Source organism: Rhinolophus sinicus, chromosome 2 (assembly GCF_057876585.1).
Source record: "Rhinolophus sinicus isolate RSI-liver-muscle chromosome 2, RSI-T2T, whole genome shotgun sequence".
Taxonomy (NCBI): Eukaryota; Metazoa; Chordata; class Mammalia; order Chiroptera; family Rhinolophidae; genus Rhinolophus; species Rhinolophus sinicus.
The window spans coordinates 174793866-174809120 of record NC_142502.1 but is presented as its reverse complement, the minus strand read 5'-3'; the positions used below and the strand labels follow the sequence as shown (position 1 = coordinate 174809120).

General features: G+C 35.8%; 1 protein-coding gene across 9 annotated transcripts in view; it reads left to right on the top strand.

Annotated features, from left to right (window-relative positions):
* Window positions 1-15255, top strand: part of NCOA1 (nuclear receptor coactivator 1) — a 216280-nt gene that overhangs the window by 136929 nt on the left and 64096 nt on the right. For all 9 annotated transcript variants that reach the window (XM_088796268.1, XM_088796267.1, XM_088796265.1 and 6 more), the window contains 4 exons: window positions 1925-2091; window positions 4642-4739; window positions 12987-13164; window positions 15049-15228. In XM_088796268.1, the coding sequence (XP_088652394.1) occupies window positions 1925-2091; window positions 4642-4739; window positions 12987-13164; window positions 15049-15228 (623 nt within the window). The remainder of the gene's footprint in view (window positions 1-1924; window positions 2092-4641; window positions 4740-12986; window positions 13165-15048; window positions 15229-15255) is intronic.

The window sequence follows — 15255 nt, the reverse complement described above, 5'->3', positions numbered from 1 at the left end:
TAACTATGCAATATAAATGGAAATAAAGTGGGTTAGTGAGAGGAGAAATGTAGGTGGCCCAAAGTAATAAAGAAAGCCTTTAAAATAAGGTAGAATTTTTTCCATTAAGGTAGAATTTTTTTTGTCATTTCCACCTCTTCTTCAGTTTTGACTTTATTTGAATATATCTGCTCTCATTTTCCATCCTTGCTTATTAGTTATTTCATTTCATGGTGATTTTCCTAGTCTCATTCTTAAGTCATTTTATAGACACTTCACCATTTCATTACTTTTAGCTTCTTGCTTCCTCTGTCACCTCTCTGTTTGCCTATCCTGCCTATTCTATCACTTTCTTTTTTCTTTTTCTTTTACTCTATAGTGGTTTCAAGCACTTCAGTTTTACACAGAAGTTAATGTCAAAAACAGATTTGGGAGTCCTATCAAGTAAATCCAATGGACTCTTATTGAAATTTAGACCCATAGATTTAAACAGATCATACTTTAGACTGAATCTACTAAATAAGTCTAAAATCAATTAGTTTCTCTAACATAAAAGCAGATGTGCTCCAAAGCACTATCAGGTTGTAGATAGAGCTGGAGTTCTCTAAAACCTTATATATATCAAAGTGTACGTAACTCATTGTCTTCATGCCTAGTTTTCAATGTGTTGGCGTGAAATTTGCCAGAATACCTTGCTGCATGTACTTGCTGTGGAAGTTATATGAGTTTTACTAAGTAAAATGGGACTCACTCTTTAAGGAAAGATTTACAAGATAAAGACAGAATGTGTGATTGTTACAGATTTACAGTTTGGATTTGTTTTAGGAGGTATACCATTTAGAAGTAGTTTGTTTTATGTAGGTAAATACATTTGATTAGTTGAATTGTTTTTCAACTTACTATGTTATGTAAATGCTATCGCTTTTATAGTCTTTTTATTAAGAAAAGTAAATGGTATTTTAATTGTTGCCAATTATGAGCTTTTTAGCAACCTATTTTTCCCTTTTCACTTCTTTTTTTTTTTTTTTTTTTAACCACTGTTACATGCAGTCAAATGATTTTGATTGGTGCTTATAAAACAAAGTTACTTGTGATCCATCTTTCTTATGTTAATTTGGTAATAGAAAAATTCATTTCAAAGTAATACTTCACTGTCTTTGTATGTGTTACATAAAGCAAATTGCCTGATGACTTGGCTAAGTAAGCCGGGGTAAACACTGGAAAACAAAAATAAACAATATTCATTCAATACATTTGACTGAATGTAAGGTGCTAGTTGTTTGCACTGTTATCCTTTGTTCTCATTATTTTGCTTTCAGACAAATCGAGTGTGATTTTTATTATATTTATGAAAACTTATAAGTAGGTGGTATTTTCAATTTTTTAGAACAAAGTTATACATTAAAGATTTTGTTCTCTGTACCTGTCTCTAATTATTGATTATTATTAGTTCTTTTTTACTATTTGGATGGATCCTTTTTTCTTTTGGATGAGGTCAACAAGTAGTCTAATCATTATAAGAATCAAGAGTTTACTAGATTTCTAATTATAACTTATTTGCATTTGAAAATTTAGATTTTATTTTTGTTTCAAGGAGTTATTATTTAAAACATAAAATAATTCCAAATGCAAACAGTATACGTACTGTTTGCATCCTTTTAATATCTACTATTCATTGGTTATTAAAATAGTCGATGTCTATGCATCATTGAGGAATACATCTGTGACATCAGTCATTCTCTTTATGTATTTTAGTCAGAATTATTTTCCGCACTTTGGTATTTTGTAATATCTGTTTTTTAGATGTGAAATTGTTTCCTAAATCTGGTTTTATATTCTGGATAAAAATAGGGATCTCTCTAAATGTGTAAACATTAAATATTTGATCAGAAAAGGAAATATAGTAGAAGAAATGTACGCTAACTGGATTTTCTTTGTGTGACAGCACTGAAAAGAGGCGCAGGGAGCAAGAAAATAAATACTTAGAAGAGCTAGCTGAGTTATTGTCTGCAAACATCAGTGACATTGACAGCTTGAGTGTAAAACCAGACAAATGCAAGATTTTGAAGAAGACAGTCGATCAGATACAGCTAATGAAGAGAATGGAACAAGGTAAAAATAAAACAAAACATGGCTTTCCGCATTGTTATTAAGATATTGACAATCGATATTTTTATTTTTTATTAAGAAATGACATTGAACTTCATAATTTTGGTAAAGAAACATTTTTGTTTAGATACTATTTATTTTAGAAAATAAATCTGAGAGCCTTCTTGTTACAACAAATGGCTTATTAAGTTCACTTGAAAACGACTTGCCTTGGGAGGTTATAGGACCGGTATCATTGGGCATAGAGTCAGGAGACACACATGGTGGTGTCCGACCTGAGGCTCTGGCACAGAGTTGAAGACACTCAGCGATAGGAAAATCCCTCCATTTGAATAGTAAGCTTGTCCGTGCCTGGGCTCTGGGGAAAAAACCTTGATTTATTTTTATGATTTATATTTATATCCATATTTCCCGGGGACCCCACACCACAAAAACCCGGGTTGCCTACCAGAAACAAAAGCAAATCACTCCCTCGCCTGTCCCATAGGATTCCCAAAAAGTGCTTCTGACACAAGGTGATTTTATACTAAAAATTTATATAACATATGAGGGAATAATCTGTGGTGAGTAAGAGCACAAATAACAAACAGAAGAACTAGATCCAAAAAGAACTTAAAATTAATAGCAGCAATGTGAAAAGACTATAAACAAATATGTTTAAAATGATTGGTGATATGATTTTAAGATTTTAGAAGCTAGATAATGGCTAGTTAGTGACAACGGATTTAGCAGACAGGAGAGACTGGTATTGTGAGCCTGTAAAGTGGAGAGCCAACCAGAGGCATGTGGCCCCTTGTTTGGTCTCAGCCCCTAAGCCGAAGGTGGTAGGATTCCTTTGGGGAACTTGAACAGTCCAAAGGAAAAGACACACAAAATGATTCCCAAATGAAAAAAAATCAGCTCCTCTCCTTGCTCCCATTCCTCACCCAGCTGCCAGTCCCAACTTTAGTTCCTCATTCTTTAATATGAGTAAAAGTCCAAATATTTGAGGAAAACCTGTTATAAAAAGAGAACAAACTAAGCAAACAAACAGAAAAAAGGGAATTCAGAGGAAGCAGAGACAGCACAGGGAGCAGAAGAAAATTTAGAAGAAGCAAATAGCCCCTCAGAGACAAAAGGGAAGATATTTCATCCATGAAACAAGAATAAGATGCTATAAAGTTAAACATTCAAAACAACAACCCAATTAAAAATAGGCACATGAATAGACATTGCTCCTAAGACATACAAATGACCAATAATAAGCACATGAAAAACATGCTCAGTATCACTAGCCATGAGAGAAATGCAAATCAAAACCACAATGAGATACCACTTTACACCCACAAAATATTGTTCATATATCATACATATGTAGTTTAAGCATAAAAACATGCTTAGATATTATGCTGACCTTAGAATACTAGTTACTTCTGAAAACGGACAGAGGAGAAATGGCAGCTTTAGCTCTATTTGAAGCATTATATTTATTTAAAGAGAAAAGACCTAAAGCAAATAACGTTAACATCTGTGAAAAATGAATGGTGGCTATGTGAATGTATGCTATGTCATTTTCTGTATTTTTTTTTTGATATTTGAAATATTTGATATTTTAAAGTAAAACAATGAATCTGTATTCAATAATACCATATTTGGCTTCTGGTGAACTAACTAGTCTGAGAGATTAGAAACTTTTATTTAAGTACGATGCTGCTTTAAGATGATGGATGGATGATTTCAATATCACCTCCCAAAAGAATTTCATATCACTTAGCAGTTACAGTTTTATCAATCAGATCATCATGACATGAATGTGGAAGGTTAGCTACTTCATGCAGACTCACAAATGGAAAAATCATATCTTCACTCTCTCTTCATGGCGGTTGATCAAATCAGAAAAGGATAATGGGGGAAATAATCGTTCTATTGCAATTTGTTCATTTCTTTAAAACTTTTGGTTTAGACTTTTTTTTTTTAATGCAATTGCCCTGGATCTTGAAATCCTGTTTCTTGTTGTTTTTTAACATAACCATTACGTATTTATTTATTTTTTTTATTTTGTTGGGGAATATTGGGGAACAGTGTGTTTCTCCAGGGCCCATCAGCTCCAAGTCTAGTTATGGAGGGTGCAGCCCTCCAAGTCCAGTGGCCATTTTCAATCTTTGGTTGCAAGGGGCGCAGCCCACCATCCCATGCGGGAATTGAACCGGCAACCTTATTGTTGAGAGCTCGTGCTCTAACCAACTGAGCCATCTGGCCGCCCCCTAGACTTTTTTTAAAGGCTATATTTTGTACCATTTTTCTTAACTATTGGACCAGTGGACATGGTAGATCAGAATTCAAATCGTCCTACTTCCCCTTATTAGTTATATTATTTGGGACCATACTTAAACTTTGTGACCCTCAATTTTATTGTCCATAAAATGAATATAATTATGATTAAATGTGAAAGTGCCTAGATAATAAATACATGTTATTTGAATCTGAAACTTGGTGAATCTGTATATTCTTAAACTTGGTATTATGGAAATGAACGCTTTTTGGATGTGTGACTGTTTTGGTTCTTCATTATAGAGAAATCAACAACTGATGATGAAGTACAGAAATCAGACATCTCTTCGAGTAGTCAAGGAGTGATAGAAAAGGAATCCTTGGGACCTCTTCTTTTAGAGGTAGCTGTTCTCATTAACTCAGAAAGTGACCAAAATCTTTGTTCTAGCCAATTTGGTTTTTTCTTTATCTTCTTTTGTGTCTTATGTTAAATTAATAAATTATAAAACAAAGTAAAGGTTTAAAGAACTTCAATAATCATTTTATTTTGGAAACTATTTTGACAGTTATTACTATTTCAGAATTAAATGTGAATAATGAACATAAGAAATTTTAATAAAGGCATTCTAGTCAGATGAAAATATGAGACCTATTGTATGCCTTTGCCATTTATTTCTGTGGTGGTTAGGACTTGTTGGGAAAATAAAATAGAATTATTTAGCGAGCTAGTGCTATCCATCCTGTCTACTGTAGAATTTCACTTTTGATAGGGATGCCTCACTTTAATGAAGCGTTTTCCTGAAAAGTTTCCTGACTAAAAAATTTGTTGTTTATGTAAATATTGTAAGAGAATGTACTATTTTAACAACCCTCTATAAACTTTTTAAAGTAAAGAACTTTTAAATGGGAATTACTTTGTAATTACTGTGTAGTTTTCACCCCTGCCTTTTCTCTTTAGTCTGTACTCCCTCTATTCTCAACACAGATGTTTTATTTCCAAGCAGGCTTATCACCTTAAATGTTCCCTCTCAGACATAAATGTTTAATAACACATATATATGTGCATATACACACTATTCCCCACAGTGTATGCTTTTCTATCTCTAGGCCTAATTTTATTTATGTATATGTTTATTATATACATATGTGTATTCATATACATATATTTATATTTCATATCTATAAAGAATATAACATATATTTTATATAAATTCTCCTTCCCTTATCGTACCTCAAGACCCTCCTTTCTGGTGAAGTCTTCATAACAACTCAATTATACAGGTCTTTTTATTTTCTAACTTTATACATTTTTTCGTCTTACCCTAACTATTTCTGTGTTTTTCTGTTATCCAAAATTCTGTCTACCAACACTGCTGATGAGAACATTCCCCAAATTCAGTTCTTGCTTTTCTGGTTCCAGAAAAATCATGTATTCTCTTTGCTTCACCTTTCACCTCTAGCAATGATACCCAAATATGTACTTCTTGCTTTAACCTCTTCCCATACTCCACTCCTGTACTTTTAACAGGCTGTTAAATATTTTTGACTCGACTATTAGCAACTTCTCGACCTCAAAATCTGAATTCTTTATTTCCCCTCTAAGTTATACAAGTACTTTGTTACTTTTTAGACTATTGGTTTTTATGATTTTTATTAGGGGAACAAACATATATTTTTTAGAATTGTAAAATGTAAAAGACATTGGTCATTGAAACTGAATAGAAACTACTCTCTGAGCCAGTGCATCCACATAAAACTGGGAGAGGGAAGCTACCAAGTGTAATGAACTCTCATTTTTTTTATTATATTCTTTTCACAACTCATTAAATTGATCGCATGGCACATGACTGCATTTTGGAAACAGTACTGTAACAAGTATAGTAAAAATGTTAATGGTAGACTCTAGGTGGTGGACATACAGATGCTCACTATAAAAGTCTTCCAACTTTGCTGTGTTTTGAAAATGTTTAATATAAGCTGTTAGAGGAAAATAAGTTAAAGAAAGAAAAGTACTTTTGGCTCATTTCCCACTTCCACCCCTCTCTTCCTCCTACTTGGTCCCTGTCACCATCCCACTACTTGGTTACATTTGGGCTCTTCCTGACGACTTGATTTATCCTGGCTCTTATGGCTTTATCTCCGCTGCTCTGCAGGATGTTAGGAGTCTAGTCTTTTCATAGTCTCTAGTTTTTCTATGGGGGTTCTACCTGCCTTCTTAATGCCTTAAATTTAAAACTGGCCTCAGGACTTTGTATCTCCTTTCAATTAATTAATATTTATTAAATTTATTTTCTGCATGTAATGTCATTTGAGATACTGAAGAAGTATAAGATATAGAGGGCCTTGATTTCTGGAGTTCTGTAGGAAGATGGTAATCATTTAAATCCTAGTTTCACCACACATTCTTCAGAAACCACAGAAATCAGCAAGGAGAGCAAATAGATTATCCACAATCTGAATACAGCACAACTGAAGACAGAATACTACTACTAGTAGTAGTTTAATTTATATAAACATTTGTTATTGCTGTATGAGAAAAGTCCACAGCACTTTAAAATTCACAGAAAATGACAGGAAAACATCCTTCCAAAAATGGTATAAGAAGATGACAAAGTAAGATTTTTTTTTTTTGGCTGTTGAAATTATTACCCTGAAACCATTATGAATCAAAGGAAAATTATAACACATGAATTAAATGTCATTAGGGAAGCATTTTCAAATATGAAAAAACACACCAGATTAAAAATTCCAAAAACTCAAAACAGAAATGTATTTAGGTTCTTTTCTCCAAGGAGCAAATATTATTATTTATAAAGTTACCAACTTTTAGGAACTCCAAAGTGGCCTCATGGACAACCTTTCTGTCCCACAACCCTATTCTGGTTTCCTAAACTTGACAGCATCTAATCCAGGGCAGCTGTGAAGAGGCGGTGGAAGAGCCACCAGGAGATTGTCCATTGAGTCTTCCAGGCTGCAGTCTAGAGCTGCACTGTGCAGTAAGATAGCCACTAGCCACATGTGGCCGTTCGAAGTTAAATACAATGAAAAGCTCCGTGCTTCAGTCTCACCAGCCATATTTAAAATGCTCAGGACCCACACGTGGTTAATGGTTGGCGTACTGGATAACGTAGGTATAGAACATTTCCAACATTGCAGAAAGTTCTCTTTCACAGTATGGAAGATCTAGACATCTAAAACATCACCAAACATCCACCATAATACGAGAATTTGTCACCATACAGTTTCCAATTTATTCCCTCCTCCCTCATTTTTTAAACATAAAATAAAGGTAGCATGAGTTAAGAATGAAGGTATTGGAGGTAATTTCCTCATACTTTAAAGAGAGAGTGGTATTAGAATTTGTTTATTCAACACATGTTTGTTACTTGGCCCATAATAAGTATTCATCAGTACAGGCATTTAACCTCCTCATTTTCCATTGTTCTTTGCTGTTTAAATTCCTTTGCCTCCTATTCAAAGCTTTGCATTATCTGGCTCTAACACTCCTTATTTCTCACTGCTCACCAAGAAAAACCTTGTTTTCATCATGGAGGTCTCCCTACCCCTTCATGTGCATCCAGGCCTCCTTACCTCACTTTATACCGTTCCCTGCATAGCTGCATGGCTCGTGATACCACTACCCACTCCCTCTTCCTTAAAACTCACCCTGTGACGCCTTTGATAGAACCGTCTCCTTCTCTAGCTGCTCCTCAGCCTCTTCCTCACATTTCTCTTTCTTTACCTTCCTCTTAAAAGTTAACGTCCTCCAGCATTATGGCCTTGACTCTTCTTTAAAAAAAAAAAAAATGCTATGCACATTTCCTGAGCAGTTTTATTTTCATGTACGTCTAAGTCTACATGATGTATTCATATGTTTGTGTGCGCACATGTGTATGTGTGTGTGTGTAGAATATCAATTAGGATTCTCTGGATTCAAGCAACAGACACCAATTCTGACTAAATTAAGTAACTGTGTATTTATTGGAATGCTATTTGGATATCACAGAACCATGCTTGGAAATAGGTTGACATCAAGATATCTTAAGGAGGTTAGAAAGCAGAAACTATACAAATGGTCTCTCAGAAAGACCCATTTGGGCAGTGCCTTGCAGCTAGAATGCATATATTCCTGCCATGTTTGTCTTTTTGTAATTCTCCCACAAGACTTTATTTAATGGGTAACAAGTAACTCCCCAAAGGAAATCAGATAGTCCATGGAAGGAGAAAAGATGATTGTAGTTAAAAACAAAAAACAAACAAAAGCAAATGATACTACTTACTGTATGTGTACCTGAAATCACAAATGTCTACCTTTAGCCAAGATCTCTCTTCAGAGCTTCCCTTTCATTATATCCTGCAGCCTTTTGAACATCTTTATCTGAATATTCCTGTCATTTCAAATACATTTCTAAAACTAAATTTATAATCTGTCTCTTTCTGTTTAAAAGAAAAAGGTCAAAAAATAAAAAACTAGATTTTTTCCCTCTTGACTCTCCTTTGTCAGAGAAAGGTACTTATCCACCAGAACCCTAAAGTCATTAATAGTTACCCTAAAAGCTTGTTCCCACAGCGGCAAGGTGACCAAATGCTGTCTGTTCTGCTTCTGTCACATTCTCTTCTATCACTTCCACTGACATTGCTTAATTCAGGCTCTCAGAGTAGCATTGCAATTGGTCTCCTTGCTTTCAATTTCCACGCCACACCCACTGCCAGAAGGATCTTTGTAAAAGTAGATCTTGTCACTCTCCTGCTTAAAAATAGTACCTTCAAGGTAATCTCCATCACCTTTAGGGTAAGTTCCTTACTTTTTTGCTAATTCCTTGAAGCTTTCAAAAACAATTATCACTGTTAAATGTAACACAAATATGACAAGTAAATACAAAGTGATTCCTTTTTTTTTTTTTAACCTCTGAGCTGTTTCCTCTGTTTTGAACATCCTTTCAGCCTCTTGTTCAGCCAGAGTTACTGCTCCGTGTCCTCCCAGCCTCGGCTCAGGTGTAGTGTGGCCTTCTCCCAGGAAGCCTTCCCGATGGGAACCATCTCTTCACCCATTTGGGGCGCTTCACACTAGTGTTTAACCTTTATGAATTCCTCTGTTGTACTGTATTATAACTACATATACTTGTCTTTTTCCCTTCAGAGGCTATAAAATTGTTGAGAATTATGTGTTTTATTCCAGAACTTTGACTAGGGATTGTCATTTAGGTGATAGAGCAGATTGTGTAGTCATTTAAAACTGGGGCTCTGTGAAAAGCGTTGGCCACCGTGAACCCCACTGTCAGACCCAAGGGTGATCTCCTGAGCAGAGAGAAAAACCCCTCAGATGATTATGTTGTACCAAATGGACAGGCATTTGTTATCTTCTCCTTCTTGCAGTTCGGTGTAAGACCAGTTGTCAGGACTTAGAGAAGCAGGAGGATTCCTTCCCAGGAGCACACTTGGAAGTTATTATATGTACAACGTATGAGAGAAACTTGTTAAATCAGAACAAGTATTAGCCGATTATATTAATCAGATATACTTTTAGAAATTAGAGATATTTGTATATTCATAGGATTAGTCTCAAAGAATAGTCCCTGAAATGTTACCAATCTCTTGGGGGTGGGATTTTGGCAGAACATCTGTCTACTTCATTTTCGTATTTCAAAATTTTTTGCAGGTATATATTTCATTTATAATTTTAAAAAATAGGCATTTTTAAGCAAAAAGGCTCTCTGCGTCTCAGGAGAAGGGTCAGCAGGACAGCTCTGCAACTAAGGTGGACCCTTTGTCAACCTGTTTTCTAAGCCAGCCTTTTCTGGGGAAGCTCCAGAGAAATGCGGTGTCCCACACTTCACAGATGAAATGACAAGTCCATGTAAACGAGGCCAAGCGGAGACCGGGGGAAAGGTCTGCACTGCCAGTCAGGGCACCCAGCTGCATATTCCAGAGGCCAGTTACTAGAATAACTTCCTGGCCTGGCGAAGAGGCCGGGTGCAGTCAATGGGAGGAGAACTTGGAGAAGCCCCAGTGAGTCTGTGGAAACAGGAGACTGCAGGGACCCAGGCCTGCTGCAAGGGAGGAGAATGGTTAAGGCCTCCGGATTTAGTCAATGCCTTAAATATAATCGCATGGGCTAGTCCAGGGGGATCCCTGGGCCTTGCTGGTGCTGGGAGTCTGCACACCAGCCCCAAGCCCACCACTGGCCAGTCTTCAGATTAGGGAGAGATGGTTCTGGGAGTGGGTCCCAGTCTCTCCCAGCCCCTCCCCAGACAATGGGTAACTTCCAGAGATATCCAGAGACAGACATGGAAACGGAAGAAAGCAAGGGAGAGACTGACTGTGGCTTTGAGGGTAGACAGGGTCTCCACGGAGAATGGGGAGCCCAGAAGGATGCCCTGAAAAGTAGATTTAAAAAAGGAGAAGGTAATGCTGAAGTAGTTGGGTGGGGTAGCCCTTGAAAGTGGTTCACTTTTTGTTTCTTGAAATAGCCAGCTTTTACTTGCTTGTCTTTCAATGTCGATCCTGTTTTTTTGCTCTGAACTGGGATGCTTTGTTATACCCAAGCTGTTCTTTATTAAATTCTTGAGAGACCACAAAGAGAAAAAAATTTAAATTGAATTTACACTGATCGAATTAATACCTACGAACATTTTAAAGAATTTTTAGATCTACTTTTAAAAAATTGATACATCCACCCTAATAAATTATTTTTTTTTAAATCAGTGCATATGTATTTCAGTTATCCCTATTTCATATAAACTGCAAGGCAAATAAATATATAGGTCACCTGCTTTGAAAGTCATAGCTAATCTGACAACGAGCTAGTCAGATGTGAGGATGCTTTCCTGTGCTCCTCTACACCTACAGTAATTTAGCAAAGGATTTATTTAGTGTTGAGATCTTTAGATTATTAATCACACCCTTTTGCATTGAACTAAGTGAGAAATAGTCACAACAGTCAGGTGAAATAAAAATAGTTCTATTTATTTTTGTTCTTCTGAAAGAAAATATTAGCAATATTTTTAATGAGAGCAATGTGGTTGTGCTTCATTCTTTTTTAAAATCTTGGTTGAATGTGAATCCAGTGATTTGAAGATGTAGTTGTAAGTTTATTTAAACATTTGGTTTAAATAATCGTCTTAGTTGAAAAAGACTCCTCACGAAAATGAGGTCGTTGGAAATAGAAAAATATATCGTTGAACTTATTAAGTTACGATACTCATTTTTAAAATCCTATCCACTGATGATGCAAAGGTTTTTATTGAAATTTGTCTCCTTTGATATCAAACGAATCAAAAGATACTACATTTGCACATTTTTAAAAAATGGGTTTAAAGCCCACTGAAACTCTGATAGGAAGATTTATGAGCAGGTAAAAAGTTCTGTTTCTAAATGTTTAAACTGAGAAGATAATCTTTGAGTGATTCACATCGTTTTCACCAACATAATCATAACAATGATAACATTTTAAAACATTCATTTTCACATGCTGTCTCTGTAGCATGTTTTCTTGAAACGCAGTATACTTCTTATTTTTATTAAATTTTCATTTTTTCCCTGCAGGGACAAAATTAAGTGTGTTATTATTTGGAAAATATCTGTTAAATAACATTATCATTGCCACTTGCCATCATAAAAAAGGTCAGCAAATTGGGACACTCGTATGTTTAAAAAGAAAAATGCGTAGCCCATCAACATTATTGGATGGTTCTTTTTAAATATTTTGCCATAGATAACTGGCAAACCCCTATGTGATACAAAGGATTTTTCTCTTGTTACAAAATTCTGTAAATGTCCAATTTTTTAAAGGTCTTGTTTCTATTGCTTACATACATTCTGTAGCAAGTACACTGCAATATATTGCAATAAATGGAAAGAGTATAACTAACTAAGGTGCCATCTTCCACCTCTGCATTCCGGACCTTCTCTTGGAATTACATGGTTTGTGGTATGTGACTGTCAGGACTGAGTGAGGCCCCAGGGTTTCATTATGTTTATTAAGCTTAATTTCTATCTTCTACCACAAGACTGCTTTGTACCATGTACTCCGGCAACTCCAAACTGCTTTTTCGTTCTTTTGTCTGCCATGTTCTTCCCTCTGCCCAGAATGTTCTTCCCTCAAACCTCTTTCCCTCCTCCACTGTTCCTTTTATAACTAAGATAGGGGTCTGTAAGGAGCCTTTCTTTGCCCACCACCCTGACCCCAAATTAGGTGTCCTTCTTTGTGCTCATGCAATACTCTGTGTATGACTCTGCCACTGTATTTATCACTGGTGTTTTATTATGTTGGGTCTCTCTCCCCCTCCACCACAAGTTCCTTGAGGGTAGAGAGCAGCTCTGAACCTACAGCTTAGAGATTTACAACTGAATGCGTAGGTCAATCACTTATTTCGCATCTACTACCATTGAATTTTTTTCTAAGGAAGAAGGTTGACATAATAATGCATTTCTACTTGAAATATTAGGGTACAGTCTGTTTAAAAATCCTGCCCCCTCAAAAGAGAACATGCAATATTAACTCTTCTATTTAGTCTCCCCTTTTTTAACTTGACGTATATTTCTGGTCTCTTTTTCAATAAAGAAGTGTATATGCTTATTTTTCTTTCATCTTTTCACCCCCAACCACTCAATCCCTTTTTTTTTTTTTTTTTTTTTTGTCTTTGCAGGCTTTGGATGGCTTTTTCTTTGTTGTGAACTGTGAAGGGAGAATTGTATTTGTGTCGGAGAATGTGACCAGCTACTTGGGTTACAATCAGGAGGAATTAATGAACACCAGTGTCTACAGCATACTGCATGTGGGAGATCATGCAGAATTTGTGAAGAATCTGCTACCCAAATCACTAGGTACAAAGAAATACGAGCTCTCTGTAGCTTCTCCTTGTATAATGTATAATATTAGTGCATTTATAACACATAGTGTTATTCCAATATGGCCTAATGTATTTAAAGTACTTTTAGCTTTAGTTTCAGCCTGAGCTGTAACTGTAAAGGAGGGATGTCATCAGCTAGCTCATAGATTTTTGCCGCACTCATGTGCTAGTAGTGGGAGGCAGAGCAGTTGGTTGCCTTGCCACAAGAAGCTTCTGCTCGAAATTACCTTTTTTTTTCAGTTTAATTATGTCCAAGAAAGATTCAAAGGCATATCCTTCCCACCACCCTGCTCAAAGGGAAAAAAGAAAAATGGAGGTAGAAGGAAAAAAGAAGAAATATACTGTCTTATTGCATATGTACTAAAATTAACATTTTTGGATATAAGTGGATTCAACTCAAGGGTTCCAAGTGTAGTTGAACGGGTTGTTCACTTACAGAGGAGCCCAGCGTAGTAGATGGGTAGGGCCTGATTTCCAGCTTTTCGTCCATCGTAAGCCATGTGCCTACTCTTCCGCCTAATATGTGCTCCAAAAGTGGGGGGAGGGCCTTGGCCAGAAATCCTATATAACCAAACCAAACATGCAGATAAAATGTTATCCTTAGTTCTTTATTTTATACATTGTTTACTTGATGGAATGAAAGACATTTCTTTGAAAAGAAGAGTATGAGTATGTGTTTATAGTAACTGGGGACCTGAAATGACTGTTTCTATTAAAATCACTAGTTTGATATTTGAATTATCATGGTGTCTTATGTGTTTCGTTATAGAATTATAGAGTGTAAATGATTTTAGAGGTAATATAGTGGGTTCTGTCACTTTAAAGATGAGGCAAAGATTAAGAAATTAACCCAAACCTCTCAACTAGCTCATAGCAGAACTGAGACTCCTTACTCCAGCATAGGTTTGTTTCCATGATTTCCTCTAACAGTTGATGACACTAGATTAATACATAGTAAAAAGGAAGGCGTGTCAATGCAGAGGATAAGGTAAGAAAACTGTTGTGAATGGTGAGAGGACAACCTTAAAAACCCTCTGACGGCCACCATGTTTTGGCTATAACATTTCAACTGGGCAATGGTGACCTGCTACGCAGTGATTCTCACTTGACATCTACAGACATCTTTTCTATAACTGAATTCACTTTTCTCATATTGAATCAGGTGACATTTCTGTTTTCACAGTCATTTTTTTTCTAATAAGTTACTGATTACCCACAGTATTCAAGGTATTGTAGAATATAAACTGTGCAAATAAAATTAAGTGCAAGAAAAATGGTTATGAGAAACTAAGATTGGTCTCTTATCTATTCTAAGTATTTTTTTGGATCACAGACTCCTTTGAGAAACTTTGAATCCTCTCCCCAAAAAGGTGCACATACACATAGCCCATCCTTAAGAGTTCATGCCTGCCAGGTTAAAGCTGCTTAACAATGGACCTATGGTTTTCAATCATTTTTTATTGCCAGAGTATAACTGGAAATAAACGGAAAAGCTTATTAATTAACTGCTATAAAATTCTAAGTAAAAGAGCTAGTAAGCTATTAATTTTTGATTTTTGCCTTTAGCTGTTTATAAAGATTGTTAATGAATTAGACTATTTGTAAGACCTTATCTTTGAGGGCGGAAATTCTGTGCAATCTGTTGGAAATTTTACAGTTTTCTAATTGATAGACATGTAGATTTGCTAAGAAAGATAAGTATCCTATTGCCTCAGGATTATGTTAGATCTGAAGAGGTCTGTCTATCTTTTAATCTAAGTATCTAATTAGCAGATGGCTAAAGGTATGTCTTTTGTATCTTCAGAGTTTGTACTTTTTCGCTTTATTCAAAGCCATATAATCAATTTTTCTTCCACAGTAAATGGAGTTCCTTGGCCTCAAGAGGCAACACGACGAAATAGCCATACCTTTAACTGCAGAATGCTAATTCACCCTCCAGATGAGCCAGGCACCGAGAACCAAGAAGCTTGCCAGCGGTATGAAGTAATGCAGTGTTTCACTGTGTCACAGCCAAAATCAATTCAAGAGGATGGAGAAGGTAAAACAAAGGGTGGACTTAAGATGT